Source organism: Pteronotus mesoamericanus, unplaced genomic scaffold (assembly GCF_021234165.1).
Source record: "Pteronotus mesoamericanus isolate MK-2021 breed Mesoamerican mustached bat unplaced genomic scaffold, CSHL_Meso_final scaffold_125, whole genome shotgun sequence".
NCBI lineage: Eukaryota > Metazoa > Chordata > Mammalia > Chiroptera > Mormoopidae > Pteronotus > Pteronotus mesoamericanus.
The window spans coordinates 2,347,399-2,363,904 of record NW_026555304.1 but is presented as its reverse complement, the minus strand read 5'-3'; the positions used below and the strand labels follow the sequence as shown (position 1 = coordinate 2,363,904).

General features: G+C 39.0%; 1 protein-coding gene across 1 annotated transcript; it reads right to left on the bottom strand.

The window, feature by feature from the left end:
• Positions 1-13,682: 13,682 nt before the first annotated feature.
• On the bottom strand, positions 13,683-16,011 carry LOC129082282 (heat shock protein HSP 90-beta-like). Its single transcript, XM_054587945.1, is given in 2 exon segments — positions 13,683-14,093; positions 14,095-16,011. Coding segments are annotated over 2 exon segments (2,151 nt in total). The 5' UTR covers positions 15,933-16,011; the 3' UTR covers positions 13,683-13,780.
• Positions 16,012-16,506: the final 495 nt, after the last annotated feature.

The window sequence follows — 16,506 nt, the reverse complement described above, 5'->3', positions numbered from 1 at the left end:
TGATAGATTCAATGCAATCCCTATTAAGATACTAATGACATATTTCACAGAAATAGAACAGACATTCCAAAAATTTATATGAAACTATAAACAACCCTGAATACCTGTAGTAATTTTGAGAAAGAAAAACAAAGTAGGAGGGATCACAATAGCAGATATCAAACTCTACTACAAAGCCACTATACTCAAAACAATCTGGTACTGGCACAAGAACAGACCCATAGACCAGTGGAACTGAATAGAAAGCCCAGAAATAAGCCCAGGTCTGTATGGGCATCTACTATTTGACAAAGGGGTCAGAAGCATAAAATGGAGCAATAATATCCTCTTCAACAAATGGTGTTGGGAGAGCTAGACAGCTACATGCAAGAAATTTAAATTGGATCATCAGCTGACACCATACACAAAAATAAACTCAAGATGGATAAAAAACTTAAATATAAGTCGCAACACCATAAAAGTCCTGGAGGAGAACATTGGCAGGAAACTCTCAGATATCCCAAGCAGCAATTTTTTCACTGATATGTCTCTTAAAGCAAGGGACATAAAGGAAAGAATAAACAAGTGGGACCTCATCAAAATAAGAAGCTCCTGTACGGCAAAAGAAAACATCAGCAAAATGAAAAGGGAGTCAACTCTATGGGAAAATATATTTGCTAATGAAACATTAGATGAGGCTTGCTCTCCAAAATATATAAAGAACTAACACAACTCCAGTCCAAGAAGACAAATGATCCAGTAAAAAAATGGGCAAAGGACCTGCGCAGACATTTTTGCAAGGAAGAGATACAGAGGGCCCAGAGACATTTGAAAGGATGTTCGGCATCACTAGCCGTCAGAGACATGCACATCAAAATCTTAATGAGATACCACCTCACACCAGTTGGAATGGCCATCTTAAACAAATCAACAAACAACAGGTGCTGTCGAGGCTATGGAGAAAAGAGAACACTAGTACATTGTTGGTGGGAATACATGCTGGTGTAGCCATTGTGGAAAGCAGTGTGGAATATCCTCAAAAAACTGAAAATGTTACTGCCTTTTTATCCAGTGATTCCCTGCTGGGACTATACCCTAAGAATCCCAAAATGCCAATTCAAAAGACCCTATGCACCCCAATGTTCATAGAAGCACAATTTACAATAGGCAAATACTGGAAGCAGCCTAAATGCCCATCAGTAGATGTCTGGATCAAAAAATTATGGTACATTTACTATATGGAATACTACACGGCAGAAAGAAAAAAAGAACTACTACCCTTCGCGACAGCATGGATGGAACTAGAGAGCATTATGGTAAGTGAAATAAGCCAAGGGGCAAAAGAGAAATACCAGATGATCTCACCTATAAGTGCAACCTAACCAACAAAACAAAGATGGAAGGAAAATAAGACCAGCAACACTGGAAAAAAAAAGAAAGAAAGAAACCAACGGAGACAAGAGAGAAGGAGAGAAGGGTCGGCGGGGGGAAAAGAAGGGAAGGGGCAAGTGAAGGAACATATTGGAAGGACTCATAGACAAAGCCAACATGGAGAAAGATTGAGGGGGGATGGGGAGGGTCTAGTGGAAAATGATGGGGGGAAGGCGGAGACAAGTGGATTTGAAAAAAGAAATAAATTAATTGAAGAAAAAAGGTGAAGAAAGAACACTTGCCTATTAATTGAAGGTGAGAATAGAAAAATGGCACAAAATATCATCATGTTTTAAAAAGTGATACTAAATAACATTAATTTTAACTAAATTATGGTGAATCATAACTAACCATTTTGATTTACCTAGGAAAGTTCTGAAGTTTCTCTTTTAAAACCTTTCATAGTAGTTAAACCCAGAAGTTCTGTGATTGCTGGGACAAAATTGTAGAATTATCTAAATAAAAAATGTGTTTAATTTGCCTAAGTATATGTTATTTGTTTCATTATTCTGTAATAAATGGATTTGTAATTTATCAGTGCCCATGCCTTATTCCATGTTCTCTTGACAGTTCTAATATACTTCTGGTAGTTACATAACTGTTTTCCCGTCTGGGACTTAGATGTTTGCTCAGATCCACCAAGCTTATTATGCTTCACTTATTCTGAAGAGTAATTAAGTGTTTTTTTCTTTAAAAAGATTAATAATTCTGAGGTGAAAGTCTGAATAGAATGATAAATATGCCTAGCAGTTCTTCCACCCTGAATGTTTGCTCTCTGGAGAGCCTGTGCTTGGAGATTTGCAGACAATTCCTGGACATCTCTGAGTTCAGATGCTAAGTTATGATTTCATGTGTGTTTTCTTCTCTCCAAATCATACTGTGATCCTGAATCCAAGATACCCAACCAAAAATGAAAATTCTGTTGATAAATAACAACAGTATTTAGCTTTGATAAAAGGGCACATGCTCAGGGATAGATTTAGAGAATTGGCCTCACATTTTTGCAAAATTAGATGTAACACAATTAGGAATAAGCCATTTTCATTTATATTGCTAGATATATTCCAAAGGGAAATAATAACTAGGTCCTAACAGATTTTTTAACTTGTTTATTTTAAAGTAAATTTATACTCACTGAAAAGTTAAATATACCGTTATCAAAACTAAGAAATTAACATTGGTGGAATATTTTTAGCTACACTACAAAGTTCACAGGATTGCCCATTTTCAAACTAATGTCTGTGTTTATACACCAAGGCCCAATGCAGAGACTCATATTGAATTTATTACCAGTCTCCACTTCCTTCAATTCTCTACTCTTCCAGAACCTTGGTACTGAAGGTGTACTGGTCAATTACATTATGGAATGCCTTCCAATTTAGGCTTCTCCTATATATTGTAATTATTAGGTAAAAGTTAAGCATTTCTTTTGAGATTACAGCAGTGAAGGGCCTTTTTCAAGAGAGGATAAATATGGCAGAGTAATGAGTGGATGTCACACTGACCTCCTCCCAGGACCAAGCAGGAATTACAACTAAACTGTCAAGAACTCACCTGAAACAAATAACTGAACAATAGTGAGAGAGGAGACTTTTAACCTTGGACAGACACAAGAATGAGCTTTAGCACAACCTAACTGGTAAGGAGTGCAGAAGAGACTCAAGAAGCTGGGCAAGGTGCAATGGCTGTCAGTGCCAGAGGGATATTGAAACTGCCAATTAGATCCCCCTGAGAAGAGTGGGGTCTAAACCACAAGGGGAGAGCCCCAAAAGTAAAAAGATAACAACTAGCTGTGAAAAGTGGCAGGGTTGCTCTCTGCCAGAGACAGGTGGCTGGAGATACAAAGAGATATTTAAAGGGCAAACATAATTTTTATTTGCAGCCACTTACCTTGGGCTCTGGCAAATGTGGGGACAGAGTGGGATAGCGACACCTGACGAGAGACTGGGGAAGGAGAGTTTGGGGAGAGATCTGAGAGAGTAGCCAGTGGGATCCTGGTACTGACTCTTCTCCCATACAGGAGCAGCCATCTTGCTCAAGTAGACCACTCCTCTGAGTGGCAGCAGCTTGAGAGGACACATAGCCCTGCCATCAGGATGGACTTGGCCCTGGTCCAGTAGAGCTAAAGCCTGACTGCTGAGTACAGAGTGGCAACCACAGTTAGTAGGTCCCTGGCTAAAAGGGGTGCAGAGTGGACCAGATACTTGAGAAGAGCCTTGAGATGGAGGCAATGGATGGAAAACTGGGAGAGCAGCCAGAGGGATCCTGGTACTGACTCCTCCCCCATACAGAAATCTTATTCAGGCAGACCACTCCTCTGAGCAGCAGCAGCATGAGAGGACACAATAACCAAGTCCCCAGGAAGGAATATGTCCCACACTGTGGTGCCTAAGCCTAAGTGCGGAATGACTAGATTAATGGCTTAAGGACACAGCCATGGACAGTAGATTCCTAGAAGTCTCATGAAGACTGCCTAGGGTGAGAAAGGGTCAACATCTCACATCATCAGAGGCACATTCAGAAAGAAAAAACAGCAGTCTCCTACCATAGAACTTCACACCATGAAGTCAGGAAATCAAGACAGACCTATTGAAGAAGCATAAGCAAAGAAGAAGAGTCTCACAAACAATGGGAAGACAAAGAAACACCACCCAGTCAAAGGGAAAGGAGGAGTCCCGAGGAAGACAACTAAATTAAATAGAAGCAAGTAAACAGTCAGATATTGAGTTCAAACAACAGTTCTAAGGAAGCTCAATGACCTCAGTGAGCCCAGAGAGAATTAAAAAACACAACAGGGAAACTATGAGGAACTTACTACAAAATATATCAACCTGAAAAAGACAAAAGAAACTATCAATAAGAGACAAGAGGAAATGGAGAATACAATTTCTGAATTGAAGAACACAGTAGAAGGAATCAAAAGCAGGTTAGAAGAAGCTAAGGATCAAATCAGGAATCTGGATGACAAGGTAGAAAAAATGCTCGCGGAAAGAGCAAGAAAATTTAAAAAAGACTGAAAAACAATTAAGAAGCATTTAGGGCAATGCAAGACAAACAGAAATGTAGTAATATCCATATAATAAGGATACCAGAAGAAGAAGAAGAGAAGAAAGGGGTGGAGAACCTGTTTGAAAAAGTAATGATAGAAAACTTCCCTAATCTGAGTAGAGAAAGTCACACAAGTCCAGGAAGCACAGAGAGTCCCATTCAAGAGGACCCAGTAAGGCCCACTCCAAGACACACCATTATTAAAATGGCAAATATGAAAGACAAACAGAGAATCCTAAAGGTAGCAAGGATAAACTGGTAGTAACACATAAGGAAGCCCCAATATGGGTAGCAGCTGACTTCTCAACAGAAACACTGCAAGCCAGAAGGGGATGGCAAGAAATATTCCAAGAAATTAAAACTAAAGGCCTGCAACCAAGACTACTCTACCCGGAAAGGCCCTCAATTAAAATGGAAGGTGAAATAAGGAGTTTTCAAGAAGAAAGAAGGTTAAAACGATACACCTGCACCAAACAAGTATGACAACAAATGCCAGAGGGACTGCTTTAAGAAGATGAAGAAAGAGTCTATGAATACCCAATAAATTTCACAGTTGCCAATACTTGATATTACCAATATTTTTAATACTTATTAATCTGATTATGACAATGTGTAATTCTATTTATTTATTTATTTATATTATTTTTTTAACTTTTATTTTTTGTTCAGATACGTTTGTCTCCACCTTCCCACCACCACTTTTCCCTGCACCCCTCTCCCACCTCCCTCAATCATTCCCAACTTTGGTTTTTTCCATGGGTCTTTTATACAAGTTCCTTGACTTCACCCTTCCTTTCCCTTTCTCTGTCCCCTCTCCTTCCTTCCCTCTTGATTCTGTTCGTTTCCTTTTTTCTTTCAATGTTGTTGGTTATATTTTCCTTGCTTGCTTCTTTAGTTGGTTAGGTTCCACTTATAGGTGAGATCATACAGTATTCATCTTTCATCCCCTGGATTATTTCACTAAGTGTAATGTTCTCTGATTCCATCCAGAGAAGGAGAGTAGCTTTTTCTTTCTTTCTGCTGCATAGTATTCCATTGGGTAAATGTACCATAGTTTTTTGATTCACTCATCTACCGATGGGCATTTAGGTTGCTTCCAACACTTGGCTATTGTAAATTGTGCTGCTATGAACATTGGGGTGCATAGAATTTTTTGAATTGGCATTTTGGGATTCTTACGGTATAATCCCAGCGATGGAATTGCTTGGTCAAAAGGTAGTTCCATTTTTAGCTTTTTGAGGAAATTCCAAACTGTTTTCCACAGTGCCTGCACAAGTCTGCATTACAATCAACAGTGTACTAGGGTTCCCTTTTCTCCACAACCTTTCCAGCACCTGTTGTTTGTTCATCTGTTTATGATGGCCATTCTGACCGGTATGAAGTGGTATCTCATTGTGGTTTTGATTTGCATTTCTCTGATACCTAGTGATGCTGAGCATCTTTTAACATGCATCTGGGCCCTCTGTATCTCTTCCTTGGAGAATTCTTTGCCCATTTTTTAATAGAATTGGTTGGCTCCGTGGAGTGGGGTTGTGTGAGTTCTTTATATATTTTCAAGATCAAACCTCTAACTAATGTATAATTGGCAAACATATGTTCCCATGTGGTTGGTTTTCTTTTCATTTTGCTGATGTTTTCTTTAGCCATGCAGAAGTTTCTTATTTTGATGAGGGACTACTTGTTTACTCTTTTTTTATGACCCTTGCTTTAGGGGACATATCAGTGAAAATGTTGCTCTGTGGGATATGTGAGAGTTTCCTGCTAATGTTCTCCTCTAGAACTTTTATGTTGTCATGACTTATATTTGTCTTTTATCCATCTTTAGTCTATTTTTGTGTATGGTGTCAGTTGCTGATCAAATTTCAATTTTTCACTTGTAGCTGTCCAGCTCTCCCAACACTATTTGTTGAAGAGGCTATTTTTACTCCATTTTATGCTTCTGCCCCTTTGTCAAAATTAATTGACCATAGAGACATGGGTTTATTTCTGGGCTTTCTATTCTGTTCCACAGATCTATGTGTCTGTTCTTGTGCCAGGTCAAGACTGTTTTGATTACAGTGGCCTTGAAATATAGTTTGATGTCTGGTATTGTGATCCCTCCTACTTTGTTTTACTTTCTCAAAATTGCTGCAGCTATTCCGGGTCATTTATGGCGCTATATATACATTTTTGAAATGTCTATTCTGTGTCTGTGAAATACGTTATTGGTGTCTTAATAGGGATTGCGTTGAATCTATCAATTGCTTTGGACAGTATGGACATTTTGATAATGGTAATTCTTCCAATCCATGAACACAGTATATGCTTCCATTTATTTGTGTCTTCCTTAATGTCTTTCTTCAGTGTTCTCTAGTTTTCTGTGTACATGTCGTTTACCTTCTTGCTTAAATTTCTTCCTAGCTACTTTATTATTCTTGTTGCTAAGGAAACTTTTTTTTTTCCTGATTACTGTTTCTCATATTGCATTTTTTGCATACAAAAATGCGTTTGATTTCTGAATAATGACTTTTTATCCTGCTGTCTTGCCAAATTCACTTATTAGGTCAAGTAGTTTTTTGATGGAGTCTATAGGGTTTTCCATGTACATGATCATGTCATCTGCAAACAATGATAGTTTTACTCCTCTTTTCTAATGTGGATGCCTATAATTTCTTCTTCTTGTCTGACCACTGTGTCTAGGACTTCTGATACTATGTTGAATAGATATGGTGAAAGCGGACATCCTTGTCTTGTTCCTGACCTCAGTGGGAAAGCTATTAGTTGTTGCTCACTGAGTATGATGTTGGCTGTAGGTTTTTCATATATGACCTTTATTATGGTGAGGTTTGCCCCCTTTATTACCACTCTGCTGAGTGTTTTTTATCATAAATGGGTGCTGTATCTTATGAAATGCTTTTTTCACATCTACGGAGATGACCTTGTGGTTTTTTTCTTTCCTTTTGTTTATGTGATGTATTCCATTATTTGGTTTGCCTATATTGAACCATCCTTGAATCCCTGGGATGAATCCCACTTGATCATGGTGACTAATCTTTTTAATGTATTGCTAAATGTGGTTTGCCAATATTTTGTTGACGATTTAGTATCTCTGTTCATTAGTGGTATTGGTCTGTAGTTGTCTTTGTTGGTTGTGTCTTTATTTGGTTTTGGGGTTAGGATGATGCTGACCTCATAAAAAGAGTTTAGGAGTCTTCTGTTTTCTTGGATTATTTGGAATAAGTGAGAAAGACAGGGGTTCGCTCTTCATTATTGTTTTATAAAATTCTCTTGGAAAACTGTGCAGCCCAGGGCTTTTTTTGTGCCTGAAGTTTTTTGATTACCACTTCAATTTCCCCAGCTGTTATTGGTCTATTCAGACTTTCACCTTCTTCATTCAGTGTTAGAAGGTTATACTTTTTGAGAAATTTGTCCATTTCTTCAAGGTTTTCAAATGTCTTAGCATATGATTGCTCATAGTAATTTCTTTTATTTATTTATTTATTTATTTTTAAATTTTATTTTAATTTTTTTTCAAATACATTTGTCTCTGCCTCCCCCCACCACTTTCCCTTGCCCCTTCCCTACTTCCCTCCCTCAGCTCTTCCCCTTTGGTTTTGTCCATGAGTCCTTGCTATATGTTCCTTTGATTTTCCCCTTCCCTTCTTTTTCCCTGCCCCCCTCCCTCCTTTCCTCTTGTCTCTGTTGATTTCTTTTCCTTTCAGTGTTGCTGGTCTTATTTTCCTTGCATCTTTGTATTGTTGGTTAGGTTCCGCTTATAGGTGAGATCATATGGTATTTGTCTTTCGCCCCCTGGCTTATTTTGCTTAGCATAATGCTCTCCAGTTCCATCCATGCTGTTGTGAAGTTTAGTAGTTCTTTTTTTCTTTCTGCTGTGTAGTATTCCATTGTGTATATGTACCATAATTTTTTGATCCAATCATCTACTGATGGGCATTTAGGTTGCTTTCAACACTTGGCTATTGTAAATTGTGCTGCTATGAACATTTCCTAATTACTTAAAATCCTTTGTATTTCTGTGGTATCAGTTGCTATTTCTCCTCTTTCACATCTGACATTATTTACTTGGGTCCTCCAACTCTTTTTCTTGATGAGTCTGATTAAAGGATTGTTGATTTTGTTTATCCTTTCAGAGAACCAGGACCTGGATTGATTGATCGTTTGCATTGTTCTTTTCTTTTCTATGTCGTTCAGTTCTGCTCTGATCTTGATTATTTCCTCTCTACTACTTGCTCTGGGATTGACTTGTCATTTTTCTCCAGTTCTTGAAGTTGTAGTGTTAGGCCATGCATTTGAAACATTTCTGTTTTTAAGGTAGGCCTGTGTTGCTATGAACTTCTCTCTCAGGACTGCCTTTGCTGTGTCCTAGAGGTTTTGAAGTGTTGTATGTTCATTTTCACTTGTATCCAGAAACTTTTTAATTTCTTCTCTTATCTCATTATTGACCCATTCATTGTTTAATAGTGTGCTATTCAGTCTCCCCGAGTTTGGAAGTTCTTGAGGTTGTTCTTTGTGGTTGGTTTCCAGTTCAAGCCCTTGTGGTCTGAGAAAATGCTTATTATTATCTCAATCTTCCTGAATTTTTTAAGACTCTTTTTTTCTGTTCTATCATGTGGTCTATCTTTGAAAAACTTCCATGTGCATTTGAAAAAATGTGTATTTTATTTCTTAGGGATGAAAGGTTCTATAAATGTCAGTTAAATCCACTTGATCTAATGCATCACTCAGTTCCATAATATCCTTGTTTAAATTTTGTTTGGAAGATCTATTCATTTTTGACAGTGAGATGTTAAAACCCCCTTCTCTTATTGTGTTTCTGTCTATATCTTTTTTGAAGTCATCCAAGATTTTCCTTATATATTTTGCTTCCCTATGTTGGGAGCATATAAGTTTACAATATCAATGCCTTCTTGATAGATTCTTCCTTTAAGTATTATAAAGTGTTCCTCTGTGTCTCTTCTTATGGCCTTTGTTTTGAAATCTATTTCGTCTGATTTAACTGTTGCTACCCCTGTTTTTTTTTTTTGTTTGTTTGTTTTGTTTTGTTTTATTTTGTTTTTCTTGTCCATTTGCTGGGAATTTTTTTCTCCCCTTTACTTTCAGTCTGTGTATGTACATTGTTATGAGGTGGGTTTCTTGTAGGCATCACATGTGTGGGTCATGTTTTCTTATCCATTCAGCTATTCTGTGTCTTTTGATTGGGACACTTAGTCCATTTACATTTAAAGGTAATATTGACAGATAGTTATTCATTTTTTCCCTTTGTACCTGTGTTCTAGTTTTTCTCACTTTTTTTCTTCATCTTCTTAAACTAGTCGCTTTAGCATATCTTGTAGTGCTTGTTTGGTAGAGACATATTCTTTTAGTTTTCTTTTGTCTGGGAAACTCATTATTTCACCTTCCACTTTAATTGAAAGCCTTCCTGTGTAAAGCAGTCTTGGTTGTAGACCTTTGTTTTTCTTGATTTGGAATATTCCTTGCCATTCCTTTCTGGCTTGTAGTGTTTCTGTTGAGAAGTCAGCTGCTAGCTGTATTGGGACTCCCTTGCATGTTACTATCTATTTCTTTGTTGCTGCCTTTAGGATTCTTTCTTTGTGTTTGATATTTGCCCTTTTAATGGTCATGTGTCTTGGAGTGGACACCACAGACACCACTGGATTCCTCTTGAATGGGGACCTCTGTGCTCCCTGGACTTGTGAGTCTTTTTTTCTCCTTAATTAGGGAAGTTTTTCATCATTACTTTTTCAAACAAGTTCTCTACCCCTTGCTCCTCTTCTTCTTCTCCTTCTGGTATCCCTATTATACAGATATTATTACATTTCAGGTTGTCCTGCATTTCCCTCAACTAGTCTTCATTCTTTTTGAGTCTTTGTTTCCATTTCTTACTCTTTCTGGGAGCTTTTTTCTACCTTGTCCTCCAGCTTGCTGATTCAATCCTCAGCTTCATCTAGCCTGCTTTTGATTCTACTGTGTTAATTCAGAAATGGTATTCATCATTTCTTCTTGTATCTTTTTGATAGTTTCTATTTCCTTTTCCAGGTTGATATAGTTTGCAGTAAGTTCCTGATAGTTTCACTGTAGTTTCTAACAGTTCTCTGTGCTCTCTGAGCTCATTAAGTTTCCTTAGAACTGTTGTTTTGATTTCAATATCTGATAGTTTACCTGCCTCGATTTCAATTAGTTTTCTCTGTGATGATTCCTCCTCTACTCTCAGTTGGGGACATTTCTTTTCCTTCCCATTATTTGTGAGAGTCTTCTTCTTTTTTGGCTTCTGTTTCTTACATTGATCAGTCTCGATTTCCTGACTTTGTGGATTGAACTTCTATGGTAGTTCGTGGGGGTTTTTTTTTTTTCTTTTCTTTCTTGGTTTCCCTCTGATGATGTCAGTTTTTGGCCCAGTCTGACCTTAAGCAGTTTGTTTGAGACTTCCTAGAATCTACTGCCTGTGTCTGTCTCCTGCAGTTGTTAATCTAGTCACTCTGCTCTCAGCATTCAGGCTTAGTCACCACAGGGCAGGGCAATGCCTCCTGAGTGAGAGGCTATCATGTCCTTACAGGCTGCTGCCACTCAGGAGAGTGGTCTTCATGAACAAGATGGAGACCATGGAATGGTGAAGGAGTCAGCACTGGTATCCCCCTTGGTACACCCTCACTTCTCTCCCCAATGCCTCCATCTCCAATCTCTCCTCAACAGTGTCTAGGTAGCTCTTTGTCCCCTTTATCCAGGGATCTACTATCTCTGCCCATTGCTCTGCACTCAGCACCCAGGCTTGCATACAATTCCTGGGTGTAGAGCCCTGAAGGCAGGGGCATTTTTTCCTTTCCTGCTGTAGCTTCTTTCGTGCATGGCCTGCCTGAGCAAGATGGAGACTGCAGAATGGGGAAGGAGTCAGTACTTGGAACCTGCTGGATACTCCCTCAGTTCTCTGCCCAACAATGTCTCTGTCTCCAGTCTCTCCTCAAGGGTGTCTAGGCTGCTCTGTGTCCCCTCCAGCCAGGTATCCTCTATCTCTGCCTGCCGCCCTGCACTCAGCACCCAGGCCTGTGCGCAACTCCTGGGCAGAGTGTCCTGAGGGCAAAGGTATTGTTTCCTTTATGCCTGAGTGAGAGGGAAGCTGCAGAGTGGGAGATGAGTCATCACTAAGGCCCTGCGGGCCACCCTCTCAGTTCTCTCCCCAAAGCTTTCCTCAACAATCTTTCCTCAGGCTCCAGCCCACTCTGTTCCTGCCTCTGCCCATAGACCAAGGAAAGTGGCTGCCACTGCAAATTTTTGCCTTGACCCTTTAAATGTCTCTTTGCATCTTCAGCCACCTGTCTCTGTCAGGGAGCACCAGTATGCTTTTCGCAGTTGTATTTTGTCTGTATGCTTTTTGGGTTCAGATGCTGTAGACTAGAGGTCCTAGCTTATGATTCAGATCTTGTTCTTCTTAGGGGGATCCAACTGGCTGTTTCGATATCCCTCTGGTGCTGGTGCCCATGGGTGCCCGGGCCAACCTCTCGAGCTTCCACTCCACTTCTTACCCATTAGGATGTATGAGAGCAGATTCCACTATCTGTCTGAGGCTCCAAGGCTCCTGTCTCACTATCATTCCATTGTTTTCCAGGTGATTTCTCCACAATTTAGTTGCAATTCCAGTTTGGTCTTAGGGGGAGGTCAGAGTGACTTCCACTCATTCCTCTGCCATATTCAGTTCCCTAATGTGTAATTTAAATTGTTACTTATTATTTGTTGAAACTAAGCTTCTTTTGTATAATTCTTCTCTATTTCTGTTATTTTCAAAAATCTTTAAGTGAATTTTTGGTACTCTTTATCCATTTTTTGGTTAAATGTTTGTATAGTTTTTTCCCTAAAAAAAAAAAATTAACTCTTTTTTAGTTGTGTTGCAAATACTTTCCTATTCTATTACTTGTCCTTTAACTATTTTTATATGTATATTACTATATAGTCTTAAATTTTTAATGTAGTTGTATTGTCGATATTTTACTTTAGAGCTTCTGGGTTTTACTATTTTACTTCAGGGTAAGAAAAATATTATTTTGAATTTTTTCCTCAAATTCCTTTGATTTTACATATTGATCTTTAACTCACCTGAATATTTTTTGTATAATGTGTGAAATATGGCTCTATATTTGTTTTATTTCAAGTGATAGTGGTCTGTGCACCTTATTTGTTGAATAAGACTTATTTTTCCCATAGATTTTAATCTATATCAATTTAATCATATATTACATTGTTATACAGATATATATGTTTGTTTCTAGAATACCCATTTTATTTCATGCATCTACATGATTATTTCTGTATCATTGTCATTTTGCTTTAATTGCTGAGACTTTGTAATGGATTTAAATTTTTTTAATTTATAATGGATTTTGACATTAAAAAAAGAAATAATTAAAATAAATCTGTGTCTAAAGAAAGAAGAAAGAAGAAACCCCTATCTTTTGTGACAACATGGATGGAACTGGAGATTATTATGCTAAGTGAAATAAGCCAGTCAGTGAAAGACAAATACCATATGATTTCACCTATAAGTGGAATCTATTCAACCAAATGAACTAATGAACAAACTAAACCACAGGCATGGAAACATGAAGCAGACTGAAAGTGACCAGAGGAGACAGGGAAAGAAGACACTGGTGGAAAGAAGAGGGAGGGACTAGAGAAAGAATATATATGAATGGCCCATGGACATGGGCAACAGAGTGGAAATTGACTGTGGGAGTGGCGGGTGGGGTTTGATGGGAGGAGACAGGAAGAAGGGGAAAAATTGAAACAACTGTAATAGAATAAACATGATTTTAAAATTAAATTAATTAATTAATCAAAAAGAAAAAGAGAATTCCAGGTCTGTCAGTCATCCTACATCTTATTAAAGTTGATAAACTCATGCATTTTTTAACCCATTTTCATTTGTTGGATAACAGATGATAATTTATAATAGAATAGCAGGTTATGGTCACATGGAAAAAAACATAAAATGTAAGATTTATATATTTCTAACTCCTGGTCTCATGTAAAGGGATTTAAAAAATGTCAAGTGAAGAACTTATAGCTTTGTACAATCACATTTATTTTTTTTTTATTTTGCATACTTTAATTTCAGAACAAAATAAAAAACAATACACAACAACACCCAAACCCAATGTCAAATATGAGAAGGGAAGGGTTTGAGACCCTTGTAACCTGCCTTAGGCAAAGACAGGAGAGGAAAAAAAACCCACTAAACAGCAGAGGAAAACCAGGTGGACTAGGGCCACTCAGGGCTGCTAGGGAAGCCATGAAGACACTACACAGAGGATACAAGGTCTGCAGGTAGAAACTCCTAGTCTACTTCTTCCATGAGAGAGGCATCCTCATCACCCTCAAGAGGGGGGATCTCATCAGGGACGGCAGCATTGGGTTCTTCTGCTGTTACTTCATCTTCATCAATGCCTAGACCTAGCTTGATCATGCAATAGATGTGGTTGGAGTGGGTCTGGGGATCTTCAAGTGAGAAGCCAGAAGAGAGTAGTGCAGTTTCAAACAGCAACACTACAAGGTCCTTGACAGCCTTGTCATTCTTGTCTTCCTCTGCCTTCTGCTGTAGAGTCTCCACAATGGGGTGGTCAGGGTTGATCTCCAGGTGCTTTTTGGCCATCACGAAGTGCCTGGGCTTTCATGATACGCTCCATGTTAGCTGTCCAGCTGTAGGTGCTAGTCACAATGCAGCAGGGTGAAGACACAAGCCTATTGGAGATCATTACCTTCTCAACCTTCTTATCCAAGATCTCTTTCATGAGTTTGCAGAGGTTCTCAAACTTGGCCTTACCCTCTTCCATTTTCTTCTTCTCCTCTTCATCCTCAGGTAGCTCCAGGCCCTCCTTGGTAACTGAGACCAAACTCTTCCCATCAAACTCCTTGAGCTGCTGCACACAGTACCCATCGATAGGCTCTGTCATATACACTACCTCAGAGCCCCGCTTCCATACTCGCTCCACAAAAGCAGAGTTGGCAACCTGCTCTTTGCTCTCACCAGTGATGTAATAGACTGACTTTTGGGTCTCCTTCATGCGAGAGACGTATTCCGAAAGAGAAGTCATTTCATCTCCAGACTGGGAGGTGTGATAGCGCAGAAGCTCGAAGAGGCGCTGGCGATTAGTTGAGTCCTCATGGATCCCAAGCTTTAGGTTTTTAGAGAATGCCTCATAGAATTTCTTATAGTTCTCCTTGTCTTCTGCCAGCTCAGAGAAGAGCTCAAGGCACTTCTTAACAATGTTTTTATGAATGACCTTCAAGATTTTACTCTGCTGAAGCATTTCTCGGGAGATGTTCAGGGGCAGGTCCTCAGAGTCAACCACACAACGGATGAAGTTGAAATATTCCGGTATCAACTCATCACAGCTGTCCATGATGAACACACGACGAACATACAGTTTGATATTGTTCTTCTTCTTCTTGTTCTCAAAGAAGTCAAAGGGAGCCCAACGGGGAATGAACAGCAATGCCCTGAATTCCAACTGACCTTCTACAGAGAAGTGCTTGACTGCCAAATGGTCTTCCCAGTCATTGGTAAGGCTCTTATAGAACTCTCCATATTCCTCCTAGGTGATGTCATCAGGGTTCCTGGTCCAAATGGGCTTTGTCTTGTTCAGTTCTTCATGACTGATGTATTTCTCCTTAATCTTCTTTGTTTTCTTTTTCTTATCCTTAGCACTATCATCTTCGTCATCTGAGCCCACATCTTCAGTCTTGGGTTTCTCCTCATCATCTTTATCTTCATCTTCTTTCTCCCCTTTCTCTTCCTCTGCTTCATCATCACTGATTTCTTTCTCTCGTTCCTTCTCCAAATAAAGGGTGATGGGATAACCTATGAACTGTGAGTGCTTCTTCACCACTTCTTTGACCTACCTCTCCTCTAAGTACTCTGTCTGGTCTTCTTTAAGGTGAAGGATCACTTTGGTACCCCGGCCAATGGGCTCACCATGGTCAGCTTGCACAGTGAAGGAACCCCCAGCAGAAAACTCCCAGGCATACTGCTCATCATCGTTGTGTTTTGTGATCACAGCTACATTCTCTGCCACCAGGTAGGCAGAATAAAAGCCAACACCAAACTGTCCAATCATGGAGATGTCTGCACCAGCCTGAAGAGCTTCCATAAATGCTTTTGTACTGGACTTGGCAATGGTTCCCATATTATTTACAAGATCAGCTTTGGTCATGCCAATGCCTGTGTCTACCAGAGTCAAAGTGCGTTCCTGAGGGTTGGGGATGATGTCAATTTTCAGCTCCTTACCACTGTCCAACTTGGAAGGGTCAGTCAGGCTCTCATAGCGTATCTTGTCCAAGGCATCAGAAGCATTACTAATCAACTCCTGAAGGAAAATTTCCTTGTTAGAGTAGAAGGTATTGATGATGAGAGACATGAGTTGGGCAATTTCTGCCTGGAAAGCAAAAGTCTCCACCTCCTCCTCTCCATGGTGTACTTCCTCAGGCATCTTGAAGGTGAAGAGATGCAAGTACTAGAGAGCAGGGACTATTTTTGGCTCACACACAACAAACTGCGTGCGCAGGGTTGACTCAAGACTACAACCACATTTAGAGCAGTCATAATTGTATTAAAGCTTTCAATTTCATGAAAAATGGAAAAATTATGTTATGTTATTTCAATATATAATTTGCTACCTTGAAGAATCACCTTAAATATATATATTCTTACTCTGAAATGACACAAGATATGTCTGCTTTATCATCACCCAAGGAAAGAAAGGCAGCTTCCTATGATGTGACAAGCCAATACCAGGGGTTCCTTACAGATAAGTTCACATCTAAGTTTTATCTTTGAGTTCAGTGCATGATCTTTATAAACTTCAGAACTTTCCATCATTTCCTTACATTACTTTGAAAACAACCACCAAAAAGAACAGTAGGCATCTGACAGCCATTGAAAAGTTATTGAATATATCTCTTGTTTCAGAGTAGCATTTACTGATTCACGAACAAATGCATATATGAATAGATAAGATGAAGTTCCTGCTTTTTAAAAAGATTTTATTTATTTATTTTTAGAGA